The sequence below is a fragment of the Notolepis coatsorum genome (assembly GCF_963971535.1).
Source record: "Notolepis coatsorum genome assembly, chromosome: 9".
Lineage (NCBI taxonomy): Eukaryota > Metazoa > Chordata > Actinopteri > Aulopiformes > Paralepididae > Notolepis > Notolepis coatsorum.
In genome coordinates this window covers 143,264,521-143,289,988 of record NC_140173.1, presented here as the reverse complement: position 1 = coordinate 143,289,988, position 25,468 = coordinate 143,264,521, and the positions used below count along the sequence as shown (strand labels likewise).

The window sequence follows — 25,468 nt, the reverse complement described above, 5'->3', positions numbered from 1 at the left end:
GTGCGCCACTTGCGGCAGTCTAGACATGTTCGCTGGAAGCGTCGTACCGCCTCTCTTCCTTGTAGGATCCAGTAACGACGTCTGATTTCCGCGAAGACTCTTTCTGCTCCTGCGTGATGTACATCCTCATCGTATTTCTTTATAATCAGCTCTGTGACCTTGTGTCGGCTGTTCAATACGATCGGGTATTTAATGTCATCCGGTAGATTGGGGGCTCTGCGTAGGCGACCACCCACTCTGATGAGGGTATGAGCGTCGCTCTCGGGGGCCAGGTGAATTAATCTGCTGTCGGATGGGACGGGCTTGTTTTGTATCAACGTAGCGCCACTCTGTTTCTCCGGTTAACTCTTCGGTTAAGTCTTGAATCTCGGTGACTCTGACTCCCACGAAGACTTTGTACTTGCATGAGTCCGATTTGATCCAGGCGAGTACCGTCGTGGAATCTGACCACAGGATTGTTCTAGACACCGGTATGGTGAGCTCACGTTGGATGAGCGTGGCTAGGTGCGCTCCGGCTAGGGCTGCGCAGAGCTCTAGACGTGGGATAGATTGTTGCTTGCGTGGGGCTATTCTCGAGCGGGCGAGGACAAATGCTGTGTAGATCTCTCCCCCCTGGTCTTGGGCCCGCAAGTAGGCTACTGATCCGTATGCGACCTCTGAGGCGTCACTGAAGACGTGTAAGTCCATTTTACATGTCTCTGGCCTCACCGTGGGTGGGAAGTAGCTTCGGCGCATATTAACGCCTGGGAGTGAGTGGAGCTCCATCTCCCACTCTCTCCAGGTGGATGCAAGGTGTGCGGGAATGGGGTCGTCCCAGCCCTGGTCCTTGTCCCACAATGCTCGTACAATCATTTTTGCCCTGGTGGTGTACGGTAGAATACATCCTAGCGGGTCATATTGTCGGGCGAGTGTTGTGTACACACTCCGTCTGGTGGTCGGCGCCGCCGCCGGCCTTCCCTGCTCCGTAGTCAGGGGCTTGTGTCTGTAGTGAAGCGAATCTGTTTTGAATCGCCACACCAATCCCAGGGTCATCTCCTGGGCTTCTCCCGGGATTGTAGCCATCCAGGTCTCGCTGCTGGCTGCCTTGTCCTCGGAGGAGAGGCTGCGCAGTACTTGCGGATTGCTGCTGGCCCACTGCCTGAGATCAAAGCCGCCTTTGATCAATGAGGCGCGGAGTTTAATCAGGAGAGCCTCGGCTTCTTCCTGGGTTGAAAGGCTTTGTAGACAGTTGTCTACGTAGAAGCTGTTCTTTACGCTGTGTCGGACCTCTTCGTCCGCTGCTGGGTCCTCTGCTACATGTTTCTGTAGTGCAAATGTCGCACAGCAGGGGCTGCACGTCGTTCCGAAGGGGAGGACTTCCCATTGGTAGATGGCTGGGTGCTCATCTCCTGGCTTCTCTCTCCATAGGAACCGTAACAGGGGCTTGTCCGCCTCTACTAATCTCACCTGCAGGAACATTCCTTTAATGTCCCCGCTGATGGCCACCTTTTCCTGGCGGAAGCGGAGTAGAACGCTGAGTAGGGAGGGGCCGAGTGTGGGACCGGGCAGTAACTCTTTATTCAGATTTTGGGATCCGATCTGGTAGCTGCAGTTAAATACTATGCGGTCTTTACCGTTGTGATGGACCTTGTGGTGGGGCACGTACCACGATTCAGTGGTCTGGTCAGCCTCTTTAATGTCCATCTTTGTGACGTGTCCCGCTGTGATGAGCTTCTCAATCTCAGCGCGGTATACACTCTCTTGGGCGGGGTTCTTGGCTAAGCGCCGCTCCGTGTTCAGCAGGTACCGTTCTGTGGCGTCTGTCTTGGCGTGGAAAGTAGGCATTCCTTCTCGCCGCAGGAGTGGCGTGGCGTATCTCAACACGCCGTTGACCGGGACTCTCTTGGTCCCTGTCTCGAGGAGGTGAATGGCGTAAATGTCATCTTTAGAGCGAATGTCTTTCTTTCCGTTCTTAAAGGGCATTTGTTCCAGGGTCCATAGCCGCTCTACGTGTTGCAGGAGTGCGGTTTCTCCCTCTGTGACTCGGGAGTGGAGACATCTAGTGGCTGTACTTCGGTTGAGAGATTTGGCGAGCGGGCCTTGGAGAGTCCATCCCAAACGGGTCTCGACTGCTGCAGGGCAGCCTCGGGGTCCGGTATGAACCCGGTCTATCGGGACAATGAGGTCTGCATGGTCGGAGCCTATCAACAGGGTCGGCATAGCATTGTCTATGAGCGGGATCGGTAACTTGCGCAGATGTGCATATTTCTCCATCAGCTTGGCGACGGGGTATGTGTACCGCGACAGTCCTATTTCTTGGCTGGTGAAAGCGTCTGCAATCTGGTACCGGCGCTCAGGCTGGCCGCTTGCTGCGATAGAGAATGAGACATTCTCGCCCTTTATCGTCTTCAAATCTCGTCTTATTGTCCGAATTGTCATTTGGGTTTCGCTTCCCCGCAGCCCTAGCTGGGCCGCAGCGGAGGCGAGCAGCAGGGTCTTCTCTGACCCGTCATCGAGGACGGCGTAAGTGTCCAGGACTTTATTCTGGTAGCTTAGTGTCACACGCACTACTTTTAGGAGTACTCGGGCTCCACTGCTGCTGGCGGGATCGATGTACATGACGCTCGCTTTGCGGCTGGATGGTGCAGGTGAAGGGCGCCGTCTGTTACTGTCGTGAAGTATGTCCAGATGGGCTCCATCGCACTTGGTGCACCTTTTCTTTAAGCGGCATTCGGCTGCCATGTGTGAGCGCGCACAGCGAAAACAGCGCTTGTTGGACTTTATCCATTGACCTGCTTCCTCCGCGTTCAGCTTGGGGAAGGAGTCACATTGCGCTAGCCAGTGTTCTTTCTCACAGTAGGGGCACACTATCTTCCACTTCTCCGTTCTGGAGGGGGTACTGTGGCTCCTGCTGCTCGGTACTGACTCCGATTGGTGCATCACAGTCACCGATCTTCTTCCATCATTTAGTCGTCTGGTTCCTTCTCTGGAGCCAGGGGTGCTCCGTCCGAATGTATCTAGCCGTAGGCTGCTGACTTCTCTCGCCAGGAAGTCTGCTAGATCGAGGAGGTTCGGTTCGGGGCCATTCGGGTCTCTTTGGTCCCTCTGCCGCCTAAAGCGCTCCTGACGAGCGGGCGGCAGCTTCTCCAGAATCCTTTCCACATTTGAGTTGGCGTAAAGTTCATACTTCCCCTTCTCTCTTTGCGCTCCCAACATCCCTACCAGGGACTGCACTCTGATGGACAGGTCGTCCAGTGCTCGATTGTCTATTGCTGGGGGTAAGCGGTCGATGTGTCGGATCTCCTGGATCACGTAATCCCATATGCGCCCATACCTCTGGTCCAATGCTACCAGCGCTGCTGTGTATGGGGTGGTGGAAGTCGCGTAGGCGAGCGCTATATTATGTGCGCGGGGTACCTTTAAGTGCTGCAGTAGGATGGCGTATTTGTGGCGTTCATCCAATACATCCACCAACATGGTCTCCAGACACATGCGGAGTTCTGTATACTGGGCCCGGTTCTCTTGGGTGAAGTCGGGTACCATAGGCGTGCCAATGTATGACGCTGACTGTGGATACATCGGCGAGCGTTGGGGGAGAGGCCTCCTAGGCGAGTCTCCTCCCGCTCCTTGGTATGGGCTGGTACTGGCAGTGTACCATGGCCCGCTTGTCCAGGTGCTGTTCCTCGGTGCGGGTCGTGCGTCGTGCTCACCCGGGTATAGAGTCGGGGGTCTGTAGCGCAGCTCCGCGGGAGTATAGCCTGGGCTGTACCGGGCCTCCTGGTCCGGTAGAGTACTGTGCTGTCTTCGGGCGTGGTTCTCCTCCTCTTCCTCTTCGTCTTCAGTTAGGTCATCCAGTGCTTGTAGTCTCTGGTTTAGCCTCTCCACAGGATATGCTGCTCCTTCCCGGTTGCTAGGTCTCGCTTGGACCGGTGGGGGGAGGTGGTCTGTGGGGGGTATAGACCTCGTCTGTTGGTCAAGTTCAGGGTTGTTTACTCGGCTAGGGGATGCCGCCCTGGAGGTGTGTCTAGACGAGTTCCTGGAGCCTCTGGCGGAGGGAGAGGGTGTTGTCCGTCTGATCAGCTGTTCTATTAGTTGCGCTTGCTGTCTGTCGCGCTCTGCGTCCCGTAGAGCACCAGCAGCTGCTCGCTGGCTGTCTGCTCGGTCTCGGGCCACATTCTCTTCCATCTGAATGCGTCTTATTTCTAGACGTATATGCTCTTCTTCGCTCCGCTGCTGGATCTGCAGTCGGTCGCGTTCAGCAGCGGCGTTCAGGCTGATGAGGAAGGCCTGCTGTAGGGTCCTCTCTGCCTCGCTGGGAAAAGGCGGTTGTATAAGGGAGCCTTCCCTCGGGGTACTCCTTGCGGAGCCTTGGAGCTCTATCTCCACGGTGCTCTCCCCGTCTTCTTCCGTGCCGAGTTCTCTCTCGGTAGCGTTGTATTCCTCCCGGGACTCATCGGGGACTACTTCTTCAGTACTGGCGGGGTGTGAAGTCATGTCTGGTTCCCACTGGTCCCCACCGTGAACTTGGTCAGTTACATTAGAACCCGTAGGGGCCTCTATGGTCGGGGTAGTCTGGGCGTTGGGGTTAGACATACTTTTACTTTCTAGTTTTACCGCGTTTACTGTTAGTAGAAGACTAGGTTGTTGACTGACAGCGTAAGCCTCTAAGTACTGAGGGAGCCGTCGTTCGCGCTGCGGGCGTTGGTTAGGAGGATCGTTTCGTGGAGTGTTCATCATAGGCCATTTCAATATTAATAACACTATATTAATATTACACTAATTACCATCCGGCTCGAAGGACCAATTGTAACTGAGGGGTACAATTCCCTGACTGTATTACTAGATATGATACTTACTACCACTACCTTTGTACTTAATATTCGGCCACCCAGTACACGGCATAAATATATTATCATGAACACTCTCACGTAGATGAAACGGATCCAACACAAATGTACGAATTAGAAACAGGTCTTTATTTCTACACAGCGATGGTGTGTAGAATAAGCACTTAATCACTTAATTACATTTATGAATTGAAATAGTATGCACTTTTATGGCAAGGAGTATTCGTCGGTATATCAATAGAGAATGTCCAATCTCTGAAGGCGCAGGTGGTAAATATACGACCTGGAATAGTTAAGGAATAACAGCAATGATACTTTAATGATTATACTAGATACACTAGAGGGGGTTAATCCGGTCGCTTGTAAGCCGACAGGAGTAGGAGGGGGGGGGGGGGTAGAATCCGGCTGCCTCGTCCGGCCAAGGGTATCCCAGGTGAACCCACTGTAGTGCCGTTCAATGCGCCGGCGATCCTTGGACCACAGATGAAAGCAGGTGGACTCTTTGTGGGCCGGCTCTCTCCGGTCCACGGGGGAGAGACGTGAAGCGACCTCGTCTTGCAGAGCGTCTCCTCACCTTGCGTCCTCTCCAGGGGGGGGGGTTCCAACACACGGCAGTGTCGGGGGTCTTTATCCATGGAATAATCAAAGTATCCAAAGCATAATCCGTGCCTGGGAAGGCGGGCTGTCGTCGGTAGAATAATCCGGTATACAGGTCCACTCGCTCGTCGGCTCTGGGGCTCCTTGGGTGCAGCTTCACATAGGGTCAACCACCCTGGGTAAGCAGCCAGTTCTCTGCCCGAAACGATGGGGTACTGACTACGGTAGTATTCTCACCGCACGAAGCACTATATATTAACAGACTATTATTAGCTTAATAGACTACGTCCAACTCGACGATATAGTGCCAAATATGACTATTCAAATATTAATATACACGATGTCTCAATACCGATGGTAGGCGAACTTGGCCTTACTCCCACACGTGGCGTCGCGGGGAGGCTTTACGTCTGTGACTCTATTGGAGGGTAAGAAACTGGACTGAAAAGAAAGTCCTACTTTAGTAGCGCAGTATATATACGCACTATGAACAAATAGTCCCATTAGTGGTGCGGTAGCCAAATTCCTACGCGGAACTAGGACTTGTTTGTACATGTCGAGCGGTACGTTTGAACTGGGTCTGAGGGGTATGGCAGCCTGGCACCAAGGTCTCGACCAATAGTAGAATGGAGACTATTATGGGATGTTCAGTAGGCTAGAATGGATATTCAATGCATATTGTACAAGGAATATACAAGGGATATCAGGGAATATTAGAGAATATACAAATACAATTAAATATATATATATAAATAAATATATATATTCGGTTTAATCTGGCCCTTCACAACAATTTAGTTTGTTTGCACTAAGTTAATACTTTGACAAATGTTGCCTATATTTTTCAGTCAGTTCGGTCTTTGTGTACCAAACATTATTGAAGGTCAACCTTTTTTTTTACCAAATAAATGAGAAGCATGTTTAAATCAGCAATGCCTCCCCTCTCTCTCCTAGCTCTAACCGTCACTGTCAAAATAATGTGCCTGAATAAACTGCCTCCTTCTTTCAGTTTTTGCTGAAAAGTTGGATTATTTTTAGGCTATATATCTTATGCTGATGTATGGTATTTTTGGAGTGTTACATTTGTTTTCAATTAAAAACAACATATACCGAACCGAACCGAAAACCGTGACACCAAAACCGTGATACGAACCGGACCGTAGATTTTGTGAACCGTTCCACCCCTACTAAACCTGCATGCTATAACCCCTTTATTGGAGATCCTGGACTTGTCAGAGGTCAGAATGAGATAAATCGTAGTTTGTGTTGAATCACACACTCTTGTGGGTTGGGTGCAGGGCTGGGCGATATGGCCTCTAAAGGATATTGCATGATTTTTTGGCTATATCACGATACACGATATATATCGCAATATTTTGACATTTCCTCTAAAACACTTAAAAATGCTTGATTTAACCCTTTGACGCATACAGTCACGCCAATATGATGATTATAATAGTCCCTGCAACATATGTTTGCATTGATTAAACCATGAAGATGCTTTCAAAAATAATTAAATGAAACGTTTCTAAAAATGTACTAAGAGTAGTCTACTGACACACTAATACTTTTTATTTTTATATATATATATATATATATATATATATATATATATATATATATATATATATATATATATATATATATATATATATATATATTAGAGGTGGGCATAGATAATTTAGATTTTAATCTAGATTAATCTATCTGCAATCCTGGACACAAATAAATAATATTACCAGTACAGTACAGTATCTAGCACACTCAGGAGCAAAACAGAAAGAAGCATTTCAAACTTGAACTATGTGACATGGCTTGACTCAATCAGTCCAATCTCTATTTCTCCTTCTTCCACCAGTCACTCAGGCAGACCAGCTTGTTTTATGTAGCGGTGTCTACTTATAGTGCCTATAATATTTTTCCTGTTGGGTGCCAGACAGGGCCAAACCCTGCCAATGCAAATCAACTGCTCCAGTGGAGTTGCTCAGTGGCCAATGGTGTCAACTGTGGTTGTACTGGGCAGCTCCCAGGTGTGAATGGAACTGTGTGAATGTGAAGCAGGGCGTTCCTGAAAAAGAGCATCTGTGCTCAGCGAACCTACCCTGGGTAAATAAAGGTAAAAAAAAATATATATTTTTTTAGATTAACTGCGTCAATTATATTATCGCGCGATACTAGTATCGTGTTAACGCAGCACGTTAATGCCGTTAGCGGCCCAGCTCTAATATATATATATATATATATATAATCTACTGCAAGACAATTTATCTAAAAACTGTTGGGTGCCTAAGACTTTTGCACAGTACTGTGTTTTCTATCCACTTAAGCTAAAAACACACACACTTTATATATATATACGGTACACACTACAGTGAGACAATAATAATCACACATAAAGGGATAATGGCTTATAGCAGACTTAATGATTTTATAATATTTCAGATAATGAAATTAAATGTTTATCATCAACTATCCGGTTATCCTGGTCTGTGTCTAATGAAATGACAATAGCTCGTCATTGAAGGTCCACGCAGGTCTGTGTCTATAATGAAATGAGAAGAAAGTGCTGCACTAAAGCAAGTCTCATCTCAGCCGCGGCGGCTAACTGACGTGACAACATATACTCGATGTTCACGATATAGTAATTTACTACATCTCATGTAGAACAAGCCACGATACATCGAGCATACTCGATATATCGCCCAGCCCTAGTTGGGTGATTAGCTGGCTGACACTGTGCAGATCACAAAACCTACTGAAGGACTTGGAAACGGGTGCTTCTTTTCGTCGCATATCCGTGTTCCAGTCGCCAATCCGAATTTTTTCTACATGTTCAACCCCAGCTAAACACCAATTTAGAGCTCTGTTTAAAATGTTTAGTTCATTTGAATGTGCTACTTACTACTTTTAGAGCCCTTCATGGTCTATCACCTGGATACATTTCAGACCTTCTTACACCTTAACCGGGCCCTTAGATCATCGGACAAACTTCTATTGTCTGTCCCTAGAACCCGACTTGCAACCCGGGGTGATCGTGCTTTTCATGTAGCTGCTCCCAAACTGTGGAATGCCCTCCCTTTCTCTCTGAGATCAGTAGAAACATGCAACTCTTTTGGCTAGTTTCATTTTGATGAATTGAAAATGGGGGACCCTGATGTAAACAAGACGAAAGTCTTTCTCTGGTCTGCATCCCCTTAACAATTGTGTGTATTGAGCTGTACTGTATTGTACCCATTCTGCAATCTGTTAATAAAGTTTTCAATCAATCTTGGTCTTACTTTGTATTATATTATATTTCTAGTTGGTGTGTTTGATTGGTTCTATGTATTAATTATGTTGTTTGATGTTCTTTTTTTATTATTGGAAAGCACTTTGTGATCCTGTATCTAGAAAGGTGCTATATAAATAAAATGTACTTACTTACTTACTTAACCTTCTGTTGCCTGTGGTTTAGATGTTGAGTTCATTGCTGGGTTAAGTACTTCTATTCTATTCACATATATGCTTACTACATATATCTATTCTATTCACATATATGCTTACCACATGTATCTATTGCTATGCTATGTCCGCCCAATAACAATCATGCAAACTGTCTAACGCCTGTCCCGTCTCCCTGTGAGTGGCTGTCTCAGGATGACGTAGCATAGAGTTGTAGTGTAGGCCAGTATGAGTATAGTAATATAGTATATAGCAGCGTAACATAGAATAATAATATATTAAAATATTGTATAATACTGTACCAATATGGTGTAGAATAAATAGTATGATTTAGTTATATTATAATAAAATAGAAATTAGATAGTATATAGAAGTATAATAATTATATAAGTGTGTGTGTGTGTGGGGGGGGGGGGGGGTGTAAATGAATGAACCTAAATATGTAGTTTGACTGATAGATAGACAAAATGGGTTTATTTATGTTGATTTAATTTGGTTGTGTTGATGTAATTACTTTTTTGCAAAATGGGTATATTCTGTTTGGTTTTACACAATATGTCTATCGGTGTGTTGTGTGTGTGTAGGGGAAGGTATATATAAGATTTTTTCTTCTTCCTGTTCCTTTCGGCCATGGTATTTTTGGTCAATTATATGAATATGTACTGTTGGACTGTGGTAATTCCATGTGCGAATAAATAAATGATGATGATGATGATGATATATGCTTACTACATATCTATTCTATTCACATATATGCTTACCACATGTATCTATTGCTATGTCCGCCCAATAACAATCACGCAAACTGTCTAACGCCTGTCCCGTCTCCCTGTGAGTGGCTGTCTCGTGGTGATGACCGGAGTGGTGGACGTCCCGTGATGATGACCGGGAGGATGCGACCCTCTCTACGCCGCCCCCATACCTCAAATGGATCCGCCATAAGTGGATATGTTCAGTTGCTATTGCATGCAATTATTTGTGTTTCAGTACACGTATATGTGCATACTTACCAACTGTTTCGCCCGTTTTATTGCAACACTACTATCACCGACATCTAAGAAGGGAGATCCCCCCTTGAATGGCCCTTCTAAGGTTTCTCTCCTCCACATTGCCTGTGGTGCATTTTTTTCCTATTGCCTTCATGGTGCTTTTGTTTTGTTCTTGATTCCTTGTGATGTTTCTTCTTTACTTGTTTAAAGAAGACGTGTCGGGCCCATGGGGACATTAACGTGTGTTGTCGGGCCTTACAGATACATTTGATTTGATTTGATTTAGTGTGGTAGTGAAAGGGTTAACCTTCTGTAGTGTGGTAGTGAAAGGGTTAACCTTCTGTAGTGTGGTAGTGAAAGGGTTAACCTTCTGTAGTGTGGTAGTGAAAGGGTTAACCTTCTGTAGTGTGGTAGTGAAAGGGTTAACCTTCTGTAGTGTGGTAGTGGAAGGTTAACCTTCTGTAGTGTGGTAGTGAAAGGGTTAACCTTCTGTAGTGTGGTAGTGAAAGGTTAACCTTCTGTAGTGTGGTAGTGAAAGGTTAACCTTCTGTAGTGTGGTAGTGAAAGGGTTAACCTTCTGTAGTGTGGTCGTGAAAGGGTTAACCTTCTGTAGTGTGGTAGTGAAAGGGTTAACCTTCTGTAGTGTGGTAGTGAAAGGGTTAACCTTCTGTAGTGTGGCAGTGAAAGGGTTAACCTTCTGTAGTGTGGTAGTGAAAGTGTTAAGCTCTGAGAGATGATTAGCGCTGTATTACAGTGATTCATGAATAGTGAAATACAGACAGGACCACACCATTCATACGAGCACACTTTCTGTCACGATCTGCTCCTCATAGCCCACTTCCCCCTGGGTATAGACTTTTCCCCCCGAGCCCTAGTGTTTCCCACTCCTCTCTAGCCATGGACTTTCCCCACGCTCCCTTAGTGTTTTAGCCTTCCTCTCCTCCTCCCTCTTGTGTGTCTATCTAGGTCCTCTAGTTCAGTGGTTCCCAAAGTCGGGGTCGCGACCCAAAGGTGGGCCGCGAGCAGCCACGGGAGGGCCGTGTCAGGCCACTGAACTTAGAAGCAGGCCAGGACAGTGTTTCTAGTTGTATTCTAAAATTCTATTCTATTGTATTCTAAAATGTGACTATATGGTTTTATATTAACTTAATAAATAAACAAAAACGAAAAATCTACTTATTTCAACGAACATTTCAAACTAAATAACAGATTATGCACATAAAACGCTGAAAACAACCGAAGCAACAATAGTATTTTAATGAGGCTATTATTATTATCATTATTATTTTGCAACAAGTTAGCCCTCTCATAAATAGCACATATAAATGAATAACTAACTTGAACTAACTTAATAGGATTGAAGTGATATTTGGCTTAAAAAATCGGTCGCCTGGCAAAAAGAAAAAAAAGAAGAAAAGCCTGACGATGTGCATTGGGCCGCGGCTCTCTGACGCCTTATTTTCTGGGTCCCGGCCTGAAAAGTTTGGGAACCCCTGCTCTAGTTCTATGTTTATGTTCTCTATCTAGTTCACTGTCTAGGTTGTCCTGTTCTACATGTCTCTTCTCCTCCCCGGCTGTGTTCCCGATTCATCTGTGCCTCGTTCAGTTTGCCGGATCATTAGTCGTCCACGACGTGAGTGTATGTTACGGCGTGTGTCTGTCTGTCTGTTAGTGTTTTTCCAGTTGAGTCATTTCAGTTCATTTCTGTTGGTTAGTCAGCTGCTGTCAACTGCCTTTATCCTGTACCTGCCTCCTCCTGTTTAATAAATACACCCGGGGGGGCAGGTGGCGCACAGAGATTACGTTCGTCACCAACACCGGGAGACACTAGGATTCGCCTGTTCGAATCCAGCTCCCGGCGTTGCTATCAGCTTGGCTGTCCTCTCACACTGATACAATTGGCTGTATCAGGGGGTGGGAAGCTGAAGGGTGGGTCCTGGGCGTTGTGGACAGCGACCCCTACAGTTCGGTCGGGGCGCCTGCTCAGCGAGGGTTGGAACTGAGGAGAGATAGTGTGGCCTCCCACACGCTACACTCTCCCCGGTGAGAACCTGCGTGGCCAGGTTGGCCTGCCGGCAGGCTGCACATGCGTCGGAGGAACGCATGTGACAGTCTCCGGTCTCCCGGACCAACAGTAGGGGAAAGTACGCAACAACCAGGAAGGGTGGGATGGGAGAAAAATCGGGAAAAAGGAGGGGAAGAAAGATAATATAAAAAAATAAAAATAAAAAATACACCCGTTGTTGGGTTTCAACTAAGGCTTCACCTGCAGCCTGCCAGTCTCTTGAGTCCAGCTACTTCATCGCCCAGAATGATCCGACCAGACGTGGATCCCGGTGGACGGACTCTGTCGAGGTGAGTCGCACCATTCAGTGCCTCGTTAACGACTGCAGCAACACCTCCAGCTTAGAGCACATGGAGGCGGCTGCAGAAATGGTACTTTTGGGAGACGTCCTTTAATGAAAAGCAGGCCTGGCCTAGTGGCAGTATTAGCTGGAACTGGAAGGGACTGCTCTAGCCTCCTTTTCTGCTAGGATTCTGCCAACGAGTGGCCCTGCACTCCAACCGCCGGTCTCCAGTCCTGCACTCCAGCCACCGGTCTCCAGTCCTGCAGTCCAGGGGCCTGCTGCTTCTTCATGATGCTTCCTCATGATGCTTCCCCAGGGGCCCGATAACCCTGACCTGCAGACGAGTCTTCTGGTACCAGCTGCCTTTCCTGACCTCCTGCTATCTGGTCAACCTCTGGGGGCGAATACACACCCATCTGCCCAGATGTCTGGTCGACCCCTGGAGCGGTCCCGCCGACGTGACCGGTCTCCAGAGCGGTCCCACCGACGTTGCTATAGTCTCCAGAGCGATCCTGCCGACGTTATACCAGTCTCCAGAGCGATCCTGCCGACGTTACCAGTCTCCAGAGCGATCCTGCCGACGTTACCAGTCTCCAGAGCGATCCTGCCGACGTTATACCAGTCTCCAGAGCGGTCCCACCGACGTTGCTATAGTCTCCAGAGCGATCCTGCCGACGTTACCAGTCTCCAGAGCGATCCTGCCGACGTTATACCAGTCTCCAGAGCGATCCTGCCGACGTTACCAGTCTCCAGAGCGATCCTGCCGACGTTACCAGTCTCCAGAGCGATCCTGCCGACGTTATACCAGTCTCCAGAGCGATCCTGCCGACGTTACCAGTCTCCAGAGCGATCCTGCCAACGTTACCAGTCTCCAGAGCGATCCTGCCGACGTTACACCAGTCTCCAGAGCGATCCTGCCGATGTTGCCGGCCTCCGGAGCGGTTCCACCTACTCCTCTGCTCTCCGGAGTGGTTCCACCTACTCCACTGCTCTCCGGAGCGGTTCCACCTACTCCCCTGCTCTCCGGAGCGGTTCCACCTACTCCTCTGCTCTACGGAGCGGTTCCACCTACTCCGCTGCTCTCTCCGGAGCGGTTCCACCTACTCCTCTGCTCTACGGAGCGGTTCCACCTACTCCGCTGCTCTCCGGAGCGGTTCCACCTACTCCTCTGCTCTACGGAGCGGTTCCACCTACTCTGCTGCTCTCCGGAGCGGTTCCACCTACTCCTCTGCTCTCCGGAGCGGTTCCGCCTACTCCGCTGCTCTCCGGAGCGGTTCCACCTACTCTGCTGCTCTCCGGAGCGGTTCCACCTACTCCTCTGCTCTCCGGAACGGTTCCACCTACTCCGCTGCTCTCTCCGGAGCGGTTCCACCTACTCCTCTGCTCTCCGGAGCGGTTCCACCTACTCCCCTGCTCTCCGGAGCGGTTCCACCTACTCCTCTGCTCTCCGGAACGGTTCCACCTACTCCGCTGCTCTCTCCGGAGCGGTTCCACCCACTCCCCTGCTCTCCGGAGCGGTTCCACCTACTCCTCTGCTCTCCGGAGCGGTTCCACCTACTCCTCTGCTCTCCGGAGCGGTTCCACCTACTCCGCTGCTCTCCGGAGCGGTTCCACCTACTCCCCTGCTCTCCGGAGCGGTTCCACCTACTCCGCTGCTCTCTCCGGAGCGGTTCCACCTACTCCCCTGCTCTCCGGAGCGGTTCCACCTACTCCTCTGCTGCCCTCCGGAGCGGTTCCGCCCATGTCACCGGTCTTCAGGTCACACTCCAGAGTGAGTGTCTCTGCGTGTTTCCTCGTCCTCCAGGACCACTCTGCACTTCTAGTCATCCTCCTGCCCGTCCTCCAGAGGGGCCCGCCCGACACCCTCATGACTCTCCTCCTCTCCGTCAACAACTACTGTTGAGATGGCCTTTGAGCAAGGCACTTAACCCCTGACTGCTCTGGCAGAGAGCTGCTCATTGGCAAACTGTGTTTGACTGTGGTTGCAATGGGCAGCCGCCAGCTGTGAGTGTATGTGTGTGTGTGTCTGTGTGGTGAGTGTGAGTGTGTGTGTGTGTGTGCGTGTGTGTGTGTGTGTGTGTGTGTGTGTGTGTGTGTGTGTGTGTGTGTGTGTGTGTGTGTGTGTGTGTGTGTGTGTGTGTGTGTGTGTGTGTGTGTGTGTGTGTGTGTGTGTGAGAGACACAAGGCGTTACTGAAAAGGAGCAAGTGCTAAGTCAACGTTCCACAGAGTAAACAGAAGTCCGTACCTGGAGTGCGGTGAGGATGTTGGCGAGCGCCTGGCCGTAGGTGTCATGGCAGTGGACGGCTACAGCGCTGCTGGGCACCTCCTTCATCACGCTGCTCAGCAGCCTGGCCATGGAGCCCGGAGTGCCCACGCCGATGGTGTCCCCCAGGGACACCTCATAGCAGCCCATGTCATATAGCCTTTTGGCCATCTAAGGGATGGGGAACAATTGGTACATTACGTTCAACATTAAACAAGAAATTATGTACTGTATATTATGCCAAACGCTTCTTGAATAATGCAAGAATAGTGTCCGTGGCCTTGGGAGATGTGGCATTGAAGGGGCATTTAGCTGATTTTTAACCTGAATGCTATCATTCTGCTGTAGTGAGGAGGACATGTGACAATTGGACACACTGTGTTCTGAGCTTGGCCGCGGCCCTGTTAACAGGTTAAGCAGTACTTCACTTTCTAGGAATATGAGTAAATGTTCAATTTCAGATTCAGATTCCAGATTCAGATTCAGAATCAGATTCAGATTACTTTATTCGCCATTTCATACAGGTACAAAATGGAACGTGTTTTGACATTACAGTGCATACTTTTTTCACAATTAAGAACAATACAACAGTAAATAAATAATTTTAAGTAAAGTGCAAGACAGGACAGAACAGTGAGACAACAATAAGACTGTGAAAGTGCGGTGGTTGGGGACATGGATACAGTGCAACACAAAGTTCAAGTCCAGAAGTCCTGAAGTCCAGCCCTAGCAGCTCGCCATAGAGGGGGGGGGGAGCAGGGGGACACCTGACTCGTTGTCAGATGCAACACTGGACTGCCCCTTTAAAAAAAATTAATTCAGCAGCAGTATTACATTTTTGATTAGGGATGCTCGATATTGGCTTTTTTACCTATACCGATATTGTTCAACTCTTAATTTCCGATACTGATATCAACCGATATCAACCGATACCGATATATGCAGGGTTCCCCCCCCCCAAAAAACGGAATAATTTCAGGTAATTAACATTACATATCTCTTGTTGTGGAATTAACACAACATTATGCATACTTTTGACAATAAATAAAATCAGAATTTGTTCTTACTTGCTTGCCTGGGTAAATAAAGGTTATAGAAATGTAAAAAAAAAAAGATTTATTTTCATTTTTTATTTTTTTGAACCGATACCAATATTTTTCGATATCACATTTTAATGCGGATATCGGCCGATAATATCGGTAGGCCGATAATATCGGACATCCCTAGTTTAAATGTATACACAGAAAAAACATACGGCAGATAATCTAATAGACATCTACAGTGTTTATCGTACTGTACCTCTGTGACTTTAGAGGGCTCTATGTATCCCTCGTGTGGGCATCCTAGTGCGCAGGAGACGTATCTGAAAGAGACATGACGCCGGTTATATACTGTACATTCTTTACCATTCGCTGCTTGTCAGAAGAGGGAGAAAACGATCTCAATAAAGTCAGAGTGATTTCCCACCATTTACAACCATACATTTAAAAAGAAACACAAAGAAAAACATGGGAAAAACAATAAAAAATCGACTTGTTTTTTATGTGACAGTATTAGTGGTTTGATATTTACAGGACGACCGCGCCATGAAATATATCTTTTCCACACATAGTAGCTATTATCAGCTAGTGTAATATACTGTAGACTTTTACATGATATTTCAAAACACAGTTGAACCCATGCCCTTAACCACGGTTATGAGAAATGATACAGTAGAATATATATATATATATGAAACCAGAGGACTCTCTCAAGAGAGTAATTGATAATGGTGACTAACAAGACTTGACCCCCCTCCTACACATGTGATTCATTTATCTTTAAAACTCACATTTCACCTCAAAATGCGGTAGATTATAATTTCACTCAACATAAAGTCACGTAACATTTGCTTATTTTCTCTGAATGTGTTTGTCTTGTAGCAAGTGGTTTTAGTTGTTGCCGCCATCTTCGGCGTTTATGGATTACTCCGTTCAAAACTGCCGGAGCGCTCCGTCTCTCTCCCCCAAGTCAACAGAGGGATGAGAGTTCCTTCCCCAAGTCCTCTCAACAGAGGGATGAGAGTTCTCCCCCAACTGTCCTCTCAACAGAGGGATGAGAGTTCTCCCCCCAAGTCCTCTCAACAGAGGGATGAGAGTTCTCCCCCAACTGTCCTCTCAACAGAGGGATGAGAGTTCTCCCCCCAAGTCCTCTCATCAGAGGGATGAGAGTTCTCCCCCCAAGTCCTCTCAACAGAGGGATGAGAGTTCTCCCCCCAAGTCCTCTCAACAGAGGGATGAGAGTTCTCCCCCCAAGTCCTCTCAACAGAGGGATGAGAGTTCTCCCCCAAGTCCTCTCAACAGAGGGATGAGAGTTCTCCCCCAATCCCTCTCAACAGAGGGATGAGAGTTCTCACCCCAAGTCCTCTCAACAGAGGGATGAGAGTTCTCCCCCAAGTCCTCTCAACAGAGGGATGAGAGTTCTCCCCCAAGTCCTCTCAACAGAGGGATGAGAGTTCTCCCCCCAAGTCAACAGAGGGATGAGAGTTCTCCCCCAAGTCCTCTCAACAGAGGGATGAGAGTTCTCCCCCCAAGTCCTCTCAACAGGCAGCCATTTAGTCCCACTTGCCAAAACGAGCATGTCAACCCAAACACGTTTCCATGGTGATGTCGGCTTGTTTTCCTACATATAAGGTGCTACTGTATGAGCCCCCACCCCTCCCCCCCCCCCCCCCGACATGTGCCCTGTTCGGTTCCCTCTCGTATACATCTGGACTTGTGGTTGTATAGACTAACTGGGTTCACATCTGGAACTTTGCTACAAAGCTATTATTTCTGGGTTGTGCGGAGTGCTCCCTTGCATATAGAAAAATGCGGCGTTACTCGACAGATTTGTCATTTCGGTATGGGAAATAATTGGCATTGTTAGCGGTTCTGCCATAAAAATGCGGATGATGAAAACGCTGCATGGTTTCACTCGTCGTGAAGGGGAATAGTAAATTACGGAAAACACGAACCCGCGGACTGGAATTTGCCGATCTCTAGCGGCGTTAATGACTTCCTCGAAACGAAGCAAGCTTTCATCCATAGAGCAGTTGATGTTGTTTCTGCTGAAGGTCTCGGACGCCGAACCAAACACTGCCACTTCAGTAGCTCCGGCTGCAACCTTACACAAAGTGAGAGAATGAAACATGTAAAACACCTGCACACACATGTCACAGCCAGACATGGATCAAATAGCAGAGTGCTCGTAAAATAACTCTCAGCGTTTTTTCGTTTAATCTGCTCGGAGTACCAAAGGGGTGGGATTTACCAACACGACGGTGACGATTCAGAGAAGTGTCGGGTCAATTGTTGATTGAGAAGAGAAAAGTAAACACATGGACTTCAGAATACGTCACTGTGCTATAGTCTAAACATTCTGCTACTCGCTGTATTCCCGTATGTGGTGAAACCCATCTGGCACCTATAGCCTAGAGAGGCTGAAGCATAATATTTCAAAGATTTGCAAATAAATTTTGGCCCACGCCTGGTTCCAACACAAGTTGAATTATATAGGACAGTGGTTATAAAACTTCTTTGTGTCAAGGAACCCCAAATTGATACATAATCGCCCAGGGCAAAGGAACTATTTGTGAAATAAAATCCCCCATTTCTCTGGGGGAGGCCCCCCTCAAGGACCCCCATTTTGAGAACCACTGATCTAGGAAAAGAGTGTAACAGTGTTATAGTCACGACTGCTCCGGTCAAGACATGTCCTTGTCTCGATCGAGTCAAGACGAGGGCCGGCTATCGGAATTCGATACTTTTCTGGTATCGATCAAATTGGTTCAGTACTATTGAGCATTTAAAAATGCTGTGGTATTGAAATTTGGGTATCGAATGACACCGATACCAGATTTCAAAGTAGTGGGTGGGTGGGTGGGTGGGTGGGTGGGTGAGTGAGTGAGTGAGTGAGTGAGTGAGTGAGTGAGTGAGTGAGTGAGTGAGTGAGTGAGTGAGTGAGTGAGTGAGTGAGTGAGTGAGTGAGTGAGTGAGTGAGTGAGTGAGTGAGTTACTGAATGAGATAATTGAGTTAGTGACATTGTCAATCATACAGATGTGTTTTGCTTCTAAAAACAAGTGAGTGAGTGAGTGAGTGAGTGAGTGAGTGAGTGAATGAGTGAGTGAGTGAGTGAGTGAGTGAGTGAGTGAGTGAGTGAGTGAGTGAGTGAGTGAGTGAGTGAGTGAGTGAGTGAGTGAGTGAGTGAGTGAGTGAGTGAGTGAGTGAGTGAGTGAGTGAGTGAGTGAGTGAGTGAGTGAGTGAGTGAGTGAGTGAGTGAGTGAGTGAGTGAGTGAGTGAGTGAGTGAGTGAGTGAGTGAGTGAGTTACTGAATGAGATAATTGAGTTAGTGACATTGTCAATCATACAGATGTGTTTCGCTTCTAAAAACAAGCAAATTCAAGATCCCTGTCCTGAACCGAGACTGCAGCGTCTTGGTCTTAAGACTGGTCTTGATACCAAGACTGTTCTGGCTCCAGAACTACTGTACTGTAATGCATTACGCCGATTCATGAACACGGAACTATGGTTATATTTACACCGGGAGGTCGGCATGCATGAACTGTCTGAGGGGTAATGCTTACAGCGTCGTGGAAGCCATGCATGTTGGGCGTCAGAACTGGGTAACGGACGTGAGGAGATCTCTGGATTCCTTGGAGCACATCAGTGTGGTCTGCCATCTTCATCAAGGATAGAAAAACAACATGTGATATAATAAAAGTTAAAGAAAAATGTCCACCTTGACAAGTCGTTGAATCTTGTATTGTGTGTATGTCTCTCTTCTTAGAGAGACAATAGCTTGAATTATTGTACGATTGTTTGTGTACCAGAAATAGGATTCTATGTATAGCTTTTGTGTTAAAAAATAGATTTTATAGTGGTTTTGGGAGGATCCGTGGTTTGGTGACCTCTGAAAAGAAAACGTCTGAAGTGAGATTCCAAGAGAGGACTTATCTAAATTATTTAGCATTGTTTTGGGGAACCTGCAGGGGATTTTGGGACCTAAAAAAGACCACCTTAGGGGTGGTGAAAAATATGAACCCTGCCGTTTGCTGAAAAGTCCCAAAACCACTCTAAAATCGATCTTAGCAGGAAACCTGCATGGAAAGACACAAGCAACCCTACTAATAAGGCCGATCCCCACTTTGGTTACAAGATAATGTCGCTTGTTTCGAAAGATTCTTGAACCAAGCCTGTGGCGAGCAAGTGAGCTTTTATTCCATTGGCACACACGTCTTTCACTTATTTTGAGAAAATAAGATTACAAGACAAAAGGTAAAGTTATATCTTTTGCAGAGCTCAAAATGAGCCCTGGGGGAATACGTCATAGTGTAGCAATGTTTCATACTTAGCCCCTCGTGAGCACCACACTAAATCCATAAAGAAGAAATACTCACTTTTTTCTCATGCCATATTTCTCAGTACAAACAAAAGCCCATGACATCGTCACGCTCGCCCTGCTTCACGAGGTGAGCGGCGGCCCGATTTACGACACGCCGAATGAACACGCCAACGGCTCTAGTAGAAACTATATGTAAAAGAATATCTCGTCTGGACGGCTCTCTCTCCAGACATCTGTGGAAGTGCTGGCTACACGCCGGGGTCGGAGCACCACTCACTATGATCCCCTCCTCGGTAGCCGTGCACGGGAGATGGAGCTGCTAATAAATCCCTCAGCACTCTCGCCCTGCGCACACGAGGATGAGTTATTACCTGCGGCACCCACTTTGAAGACACAAAGCTGGTGGCCTCGATCACAGGCAGGCCGCTTCCCGAGAGTAGGTCTATCAGCCGGATTTTCACTTCCGTCGGAACGATTTCCTGGGGGGAACGAACAATCAGGGGTCGGGGGAGGGGAGGGAATGTCACTTGTTAAAACTATAACTAGGGTTGGGCACCGAAAACCGGTTCTAATAGGAACCGGTTCCTAACTTCCGGTTCTGGAAGTAACATATTTGCATTTCGATTCTTAATTTCGATTCTTACATTTTTTTTTTTTTTTTTTTTTTTTTAGTTTGTTAATTAATACCCAGTTACAGTACAGCAACCAAATTAAACTGTAGCAAGTCAACTGAAAATGTAGAATAGTATGATTTTTTTTTTTAAATTTCAACAAAAAATTATTTCTCCTGCGAAATAAGCTGTGACCTGTTTTGACCTGCACCTCAAAGAATCGGAAGCGAGAATCGCTTAGAACAGGAATCGATATGGAGAATCGGAATCGGAACCGGAATCGTTCAAATCCAAACGATGCCCAACCCTAACTATAACTAGATCTGTTATAGATTACTGGGTTACCTGCTTGTAATCAGTGATGTACTGTGGTCACCTGCTAGAATACTCGATCTAAGTATTGGCAAGGAGCTCACGTGCTCGTGCGAATCGACCCTGAGTGAATAAAGTTTTGAATAATTTTTTTTCAATTATATTATATATTATATCTGATGACTTTTATTTAATTAAAGGTTAATTGCTTTTCTTCTTCATATCATCATCATCATCATCATCATCCTCATCTTCAACCAGTATCAATCATTATTTCAGAATGTGCTAAATGGTTTTAGTGTCAATAACCAAATACAGCCATACTGACTCTAAGATGGATTTCAAAGGTAGCCTAACTGAATGAATGAATTACTTTTATTTATATAGCACCCTTCACAGCACGAATGCACGGGGTGCTTTACACTACAGCTGAAGGTAATCAGACAACTTGCATATTACTTAGAGTCTAAGTAATCTAACGTGAGTAGTTTAATTTACCTTTGCCCCCAAAAGCTGTATAATATGTCGTCCATTGCACAATGTATTCCAGTTTACAGATTGTACTGTATTTTGAAGAGTTCTCTTAGTTGTTATTAATCATCATCTACAACCACTTTCAACCATTATGTCTGTAAAACAATGTTAGTGTCTATACTTTCACAATTTAAATGCATTCAATGCATTTCTCTTTCAAACATGTCCTTGAATAACTAAAAAAAATCAATTGTTTATTTTCTTAGAAGGGATCACTATCTGAATATTTTCTTCCCCCCAGTGATGGTAACTGATTATACAGTAACCGTATTTGTAATCAGATTACTGTAATCCCCCACCATTACATGCAATCCGTTACACCTCGACCCTGAAACAATGAAACACAGATGACTCTTATCTTCAATTAGACTTGCAGTCATGACTGGGGGGGTACATGTCTGTTCTGCCGCTCTGCCTTCAGCAGACCACAGCAATTTACTGGCCTCACCTGTTGACCCTGATTCTCGAAAACATCTTTCTTACAAGTACAAGGTGTGCTGCCTCCACTTTCACTCTGTCATCATGACAATCTGACAATCTATCGCAGACTGCAATGAGGAAATGATAATGGCTGTGACTCGCAGCGCTCGCAGGAGCCACAGGGGGAGCCGTGTAATCTCCCCCCATAGGTTTCAAGGTCACTTTGCAACTGTTTGATAAATACATTGGAAATGGGAAACATGTGCTTCGGTCAATCGCTGAAGTGCGACCCACATTTTGTATATTTTCTTGTCCTTTACTTATACAGGTAAAAACTCACGAGACCTTGATGTCTTTTTCACAATTACTTGTTTTCCAATAGCCGTATTAAAAACACTTTTTATAACAAAGATTCAAACATGTATATCAATTAAAAAAAAGTACAAGCATCTACAGTATCAGTATTCTAACAGAATGAAATGTTCTAACTTTTTTGTAATTTATTCCATTTGTACGAGGCATAATAATCTAAAACCTGTTTTGTCGAGTAGTCAAGCACACGTATTCACAAAGTCAAGCACACGTTCAAATTGATAAGTCCTACACTTTGCTTAGAAATGATTGTACGCACGGGTTACACACATATCTGTGCGTACGCAACATTGATAAATGAGGGCCTAGGCATTTAGGCATTACTTGTGCCTCCAAAAGTGATACTGAACTAACTGTATTTATTCCTAAATTCTACACAGTAACTGATGTAATAAAGGTTTTGTTAATATAGTTCCTCATTACTTCCTCATAACTTCCTAGGTACTGACTCATTATTGTGTCCCCTAAAGATAAATGTTAACTCTTAACTGTGAGAGAAAGTGCCTGTATACCTTTTCATTTTGGAGTCCATCCCTTGGCCCAACTTCGACAATTTTAACAAACTTTGGATAGTCAAGTGATGCAGCACCCTGTAAATATATGACGTCACGTTAATCAAGAATCTTCGCAGACACTACATACTTAGCCAAAGTCTGAATAAAGCATGTGCAACATGAGTCCTTTCAACATTACCTGTCATTAAGCGCCACTTGGATATAAGATGAGCAAATGCACTTTGTCTATGTGTGATGTGTGGGATGGAGAAAGGGCTAGACCTAGCACATTTGGTGCCCTAGGCAAGCTTCATCCCGGAATCCCACAGAATCGAAACAAATAAACAATTGAGCTAACAAACAATAATAATAATAATAACAAACAATAAAATATATATATATATCTTTATTTTTTTTGCTGGGTAGTTTTTGGCGACCCCCACTGTGGTGCCCTAGGCTTTAACATAACATTTAATATGAGCAGCATAACAGGACCACATACCACTTTAACATAACATTTAATCAGAGCAGCATAACTGGACCACATACCACTTTAACATAACCATTAATAAGAGCAGCATAACTGGACCACATACCACTTTAACATAACATTTAATCAGAGCAGCATACGTGGACCACATACCACTTTAACATAACCATTAATAAGAGCAGCATAACTGGACCACATACCACTTTAACATAACCATTAATAAAAGCAGCATAACTGGACCACATACCACTTTAACATAACCTTTAATAAGAGCAGCATAACTGGTCCACATACCACTTTAACATAACCTTTAATAAAAGCAGCATAACTGGACCACATACCACTTTAACATAACCTTTAATAAGAGCAGCATACCTGGACCGCATACCACTTTAACATAACCTTTAATAAGAGCAGCATAACTGGACGACATACCACTTTAACATAACATTTAATCAGAGCAGCATAAGTGGACCACATACCACTTTAACATAACCATTTATAAGAGCAGCATAACTGGACCACATACCACTTTAACATAACATTTAATCAGAGCAGCATACGTGGACCACATACCACTTTAACATAACCATTAATAAGAGCAGCATAACTGGACCACATACCACTTTAACATAACCATTAATAAGAGCAGCATTTTCCAGTCCACTGATGCAGCCGGAGTTACCAGAGTTCATTCTGGAGCCTCTGAGCCACGGCGAGCATGGGTTATACTGTACACACATTGGATCAATATACTTATCGATTTTTTCGAATGGTGATCAGGAATTGGAATATACCATTTGGATACCATCTAATGTCAGGTAAGGAATCTATGTTATCAGTGTTAGGATAATCAGACTCGTTTTCACAGAGATATAAGCTTTTTTGTGATATGTGCTCTAGCTGTTTCACTGTAAAATCCATGAGGAAATGAAAGCAGCTATTATCAGCGTGCGGCTCGAACGTGCGTGCATGCACAGGGAACATGTCTATGTTCCCCGGGTTTTATGTTCCTCGCTTTTTTTTTTTTTTTTTTTTAATGAAAAGGGTTGTATGTTCCCCGGGTACAGTACAGTACAGCTCAATACACACAATTGTTAAGGGGATGCAGACCAGAGAAAGACTTCCGTCTTGTTTACATCAGGGTCCCCCATTTTCAATTCATCATAAATGTAGTTCCCTCCCCCTTGTATATATTTACTGTATGTCACAAATGTAACAGTACTGCATTGAGTATGTCATAAATGTCATTATGAATTGAAAATGGGGGACCCTGATGTAAACAAGACGAAACTGTACTGTACCCATTCTGCAATCTGTTAATAAAGTTTTTAATCAATCAATCAATCAATCAATCCAGCACAGTGCAATACTCCAATTCAGCCATTGGCAATTCAGTCATTGGGTGGGTGGCGCTGCTGAGCGGGCCTGTGACGGCCTGACAGGTGGGGACAGAGAGAGCTGGGCTGTTGTTCTGCAGATGGTTGCTTCTCACACAGACCGCAAATAAACTAACGCTTATAAAATGATTTAATAGGCTAAACTTCGTTTAAAATTCTTTATTTTACTCTTGTTTATTGTATTTGATTTTTGTCGACATAATGCTACGTGGCCCGACTAGATCCGTGACTCCGTTGCGATACAAATGAATTATCTATAAAAGTGGCTATCTTTGAAATCCACTGCTGTGGCGAGCCTGGGCGAGCCTTTATCGCTACCGGGGAAACATAGGGGGAACATAGGACCCGGGGAACATAGAACCCTTTTGCGGATGGGGGAACATAGAACCCTAAAAGAAAAAAGAAAAAAAAAAGCGAGGAACATAGAACCCGGGGAACATAGAACCCGGGGAACATAGGGATGACCGCCATGCACATATACATACTATTGATCATCTAGCGTTTATTTGAAAACGATTCATAAATAGGCCGACAAATATCAACGTTCTGGAATATTCCAGTAAAAGGCGATTATCATAGAATAGGTTGTTTTTCACCTGAAACGGGTGCTTTTCAAATGCTCTCAAACGGAAATGAAGCGATAAAAACCAATCTGCCTTGACAACACTGACTGGAAAATGATTCTTTGATAAGCGACGGGCAGATTAGACACATAGCCATAATTTAAAACATAGATTAGGCGATATTAACGTTAACATTGACGCCGATGGTGGCATTCAAGGGACTAAATGTGAATTAACCCACGGCACTCAAAGTGTTAACGGTATATTTTGTTAATGATTCGTTACGGCGAAATCAATACTTCCATTTGTATAAATTGCGTTAAGCGGAGCTGAGTATTCCTGCCTGGCTGAAGGGCTTGTCGCGGCTCATGCGCATGCGCGCGCTCGGCCAATCAGAGCGCAAAACGGGAACGCGGAAACACAACTGCGTTGCGGAAAGCATACA

The 25,468-nt window shown here is 45.8% G+C and overlaps 1 protein-coding gene across 1 annotated transcript in view; it reads right to left on the bottom strand.

Moving 5' to 3' along the window:
- hmgcll1 (3-hydroxymethyl-3-methylglutaryl-CoA lyase like 1) overlaps positions 1-25,468 on the bottom strand; it is a gene marked incomplete at both ends in the record, with an annotated part of 67,618 nt that overhangs the window by 31,725 nt on the left and 10,425 nt on the right. Inside the window, 6 exons of the mRNA XM_084322032.1 lie at positions 14,448-14,636; positions 15,765-15,828; positions 17,461-17,609; positions 19,070-19,165; positions 20,199-20,306; positions 22,589-22,666. Coding sequence (XP_084178158.1) covers positions 14,448-14,636; positions 15,765-15,828; positions 17,461-17,609; positions 19,070-19,165; positions 20,199-20,306; positions 22,589-22,666 — 684 coding nt within the window. The remainder of the gene's footprint in view (positions 1-14,447; positions 14,637-15,764; positions 15,829-17,460; positions 17,610-19,069; positions 19,166-20,198; positions 20,307-22,588; positions 22,667-25,468) is intronic.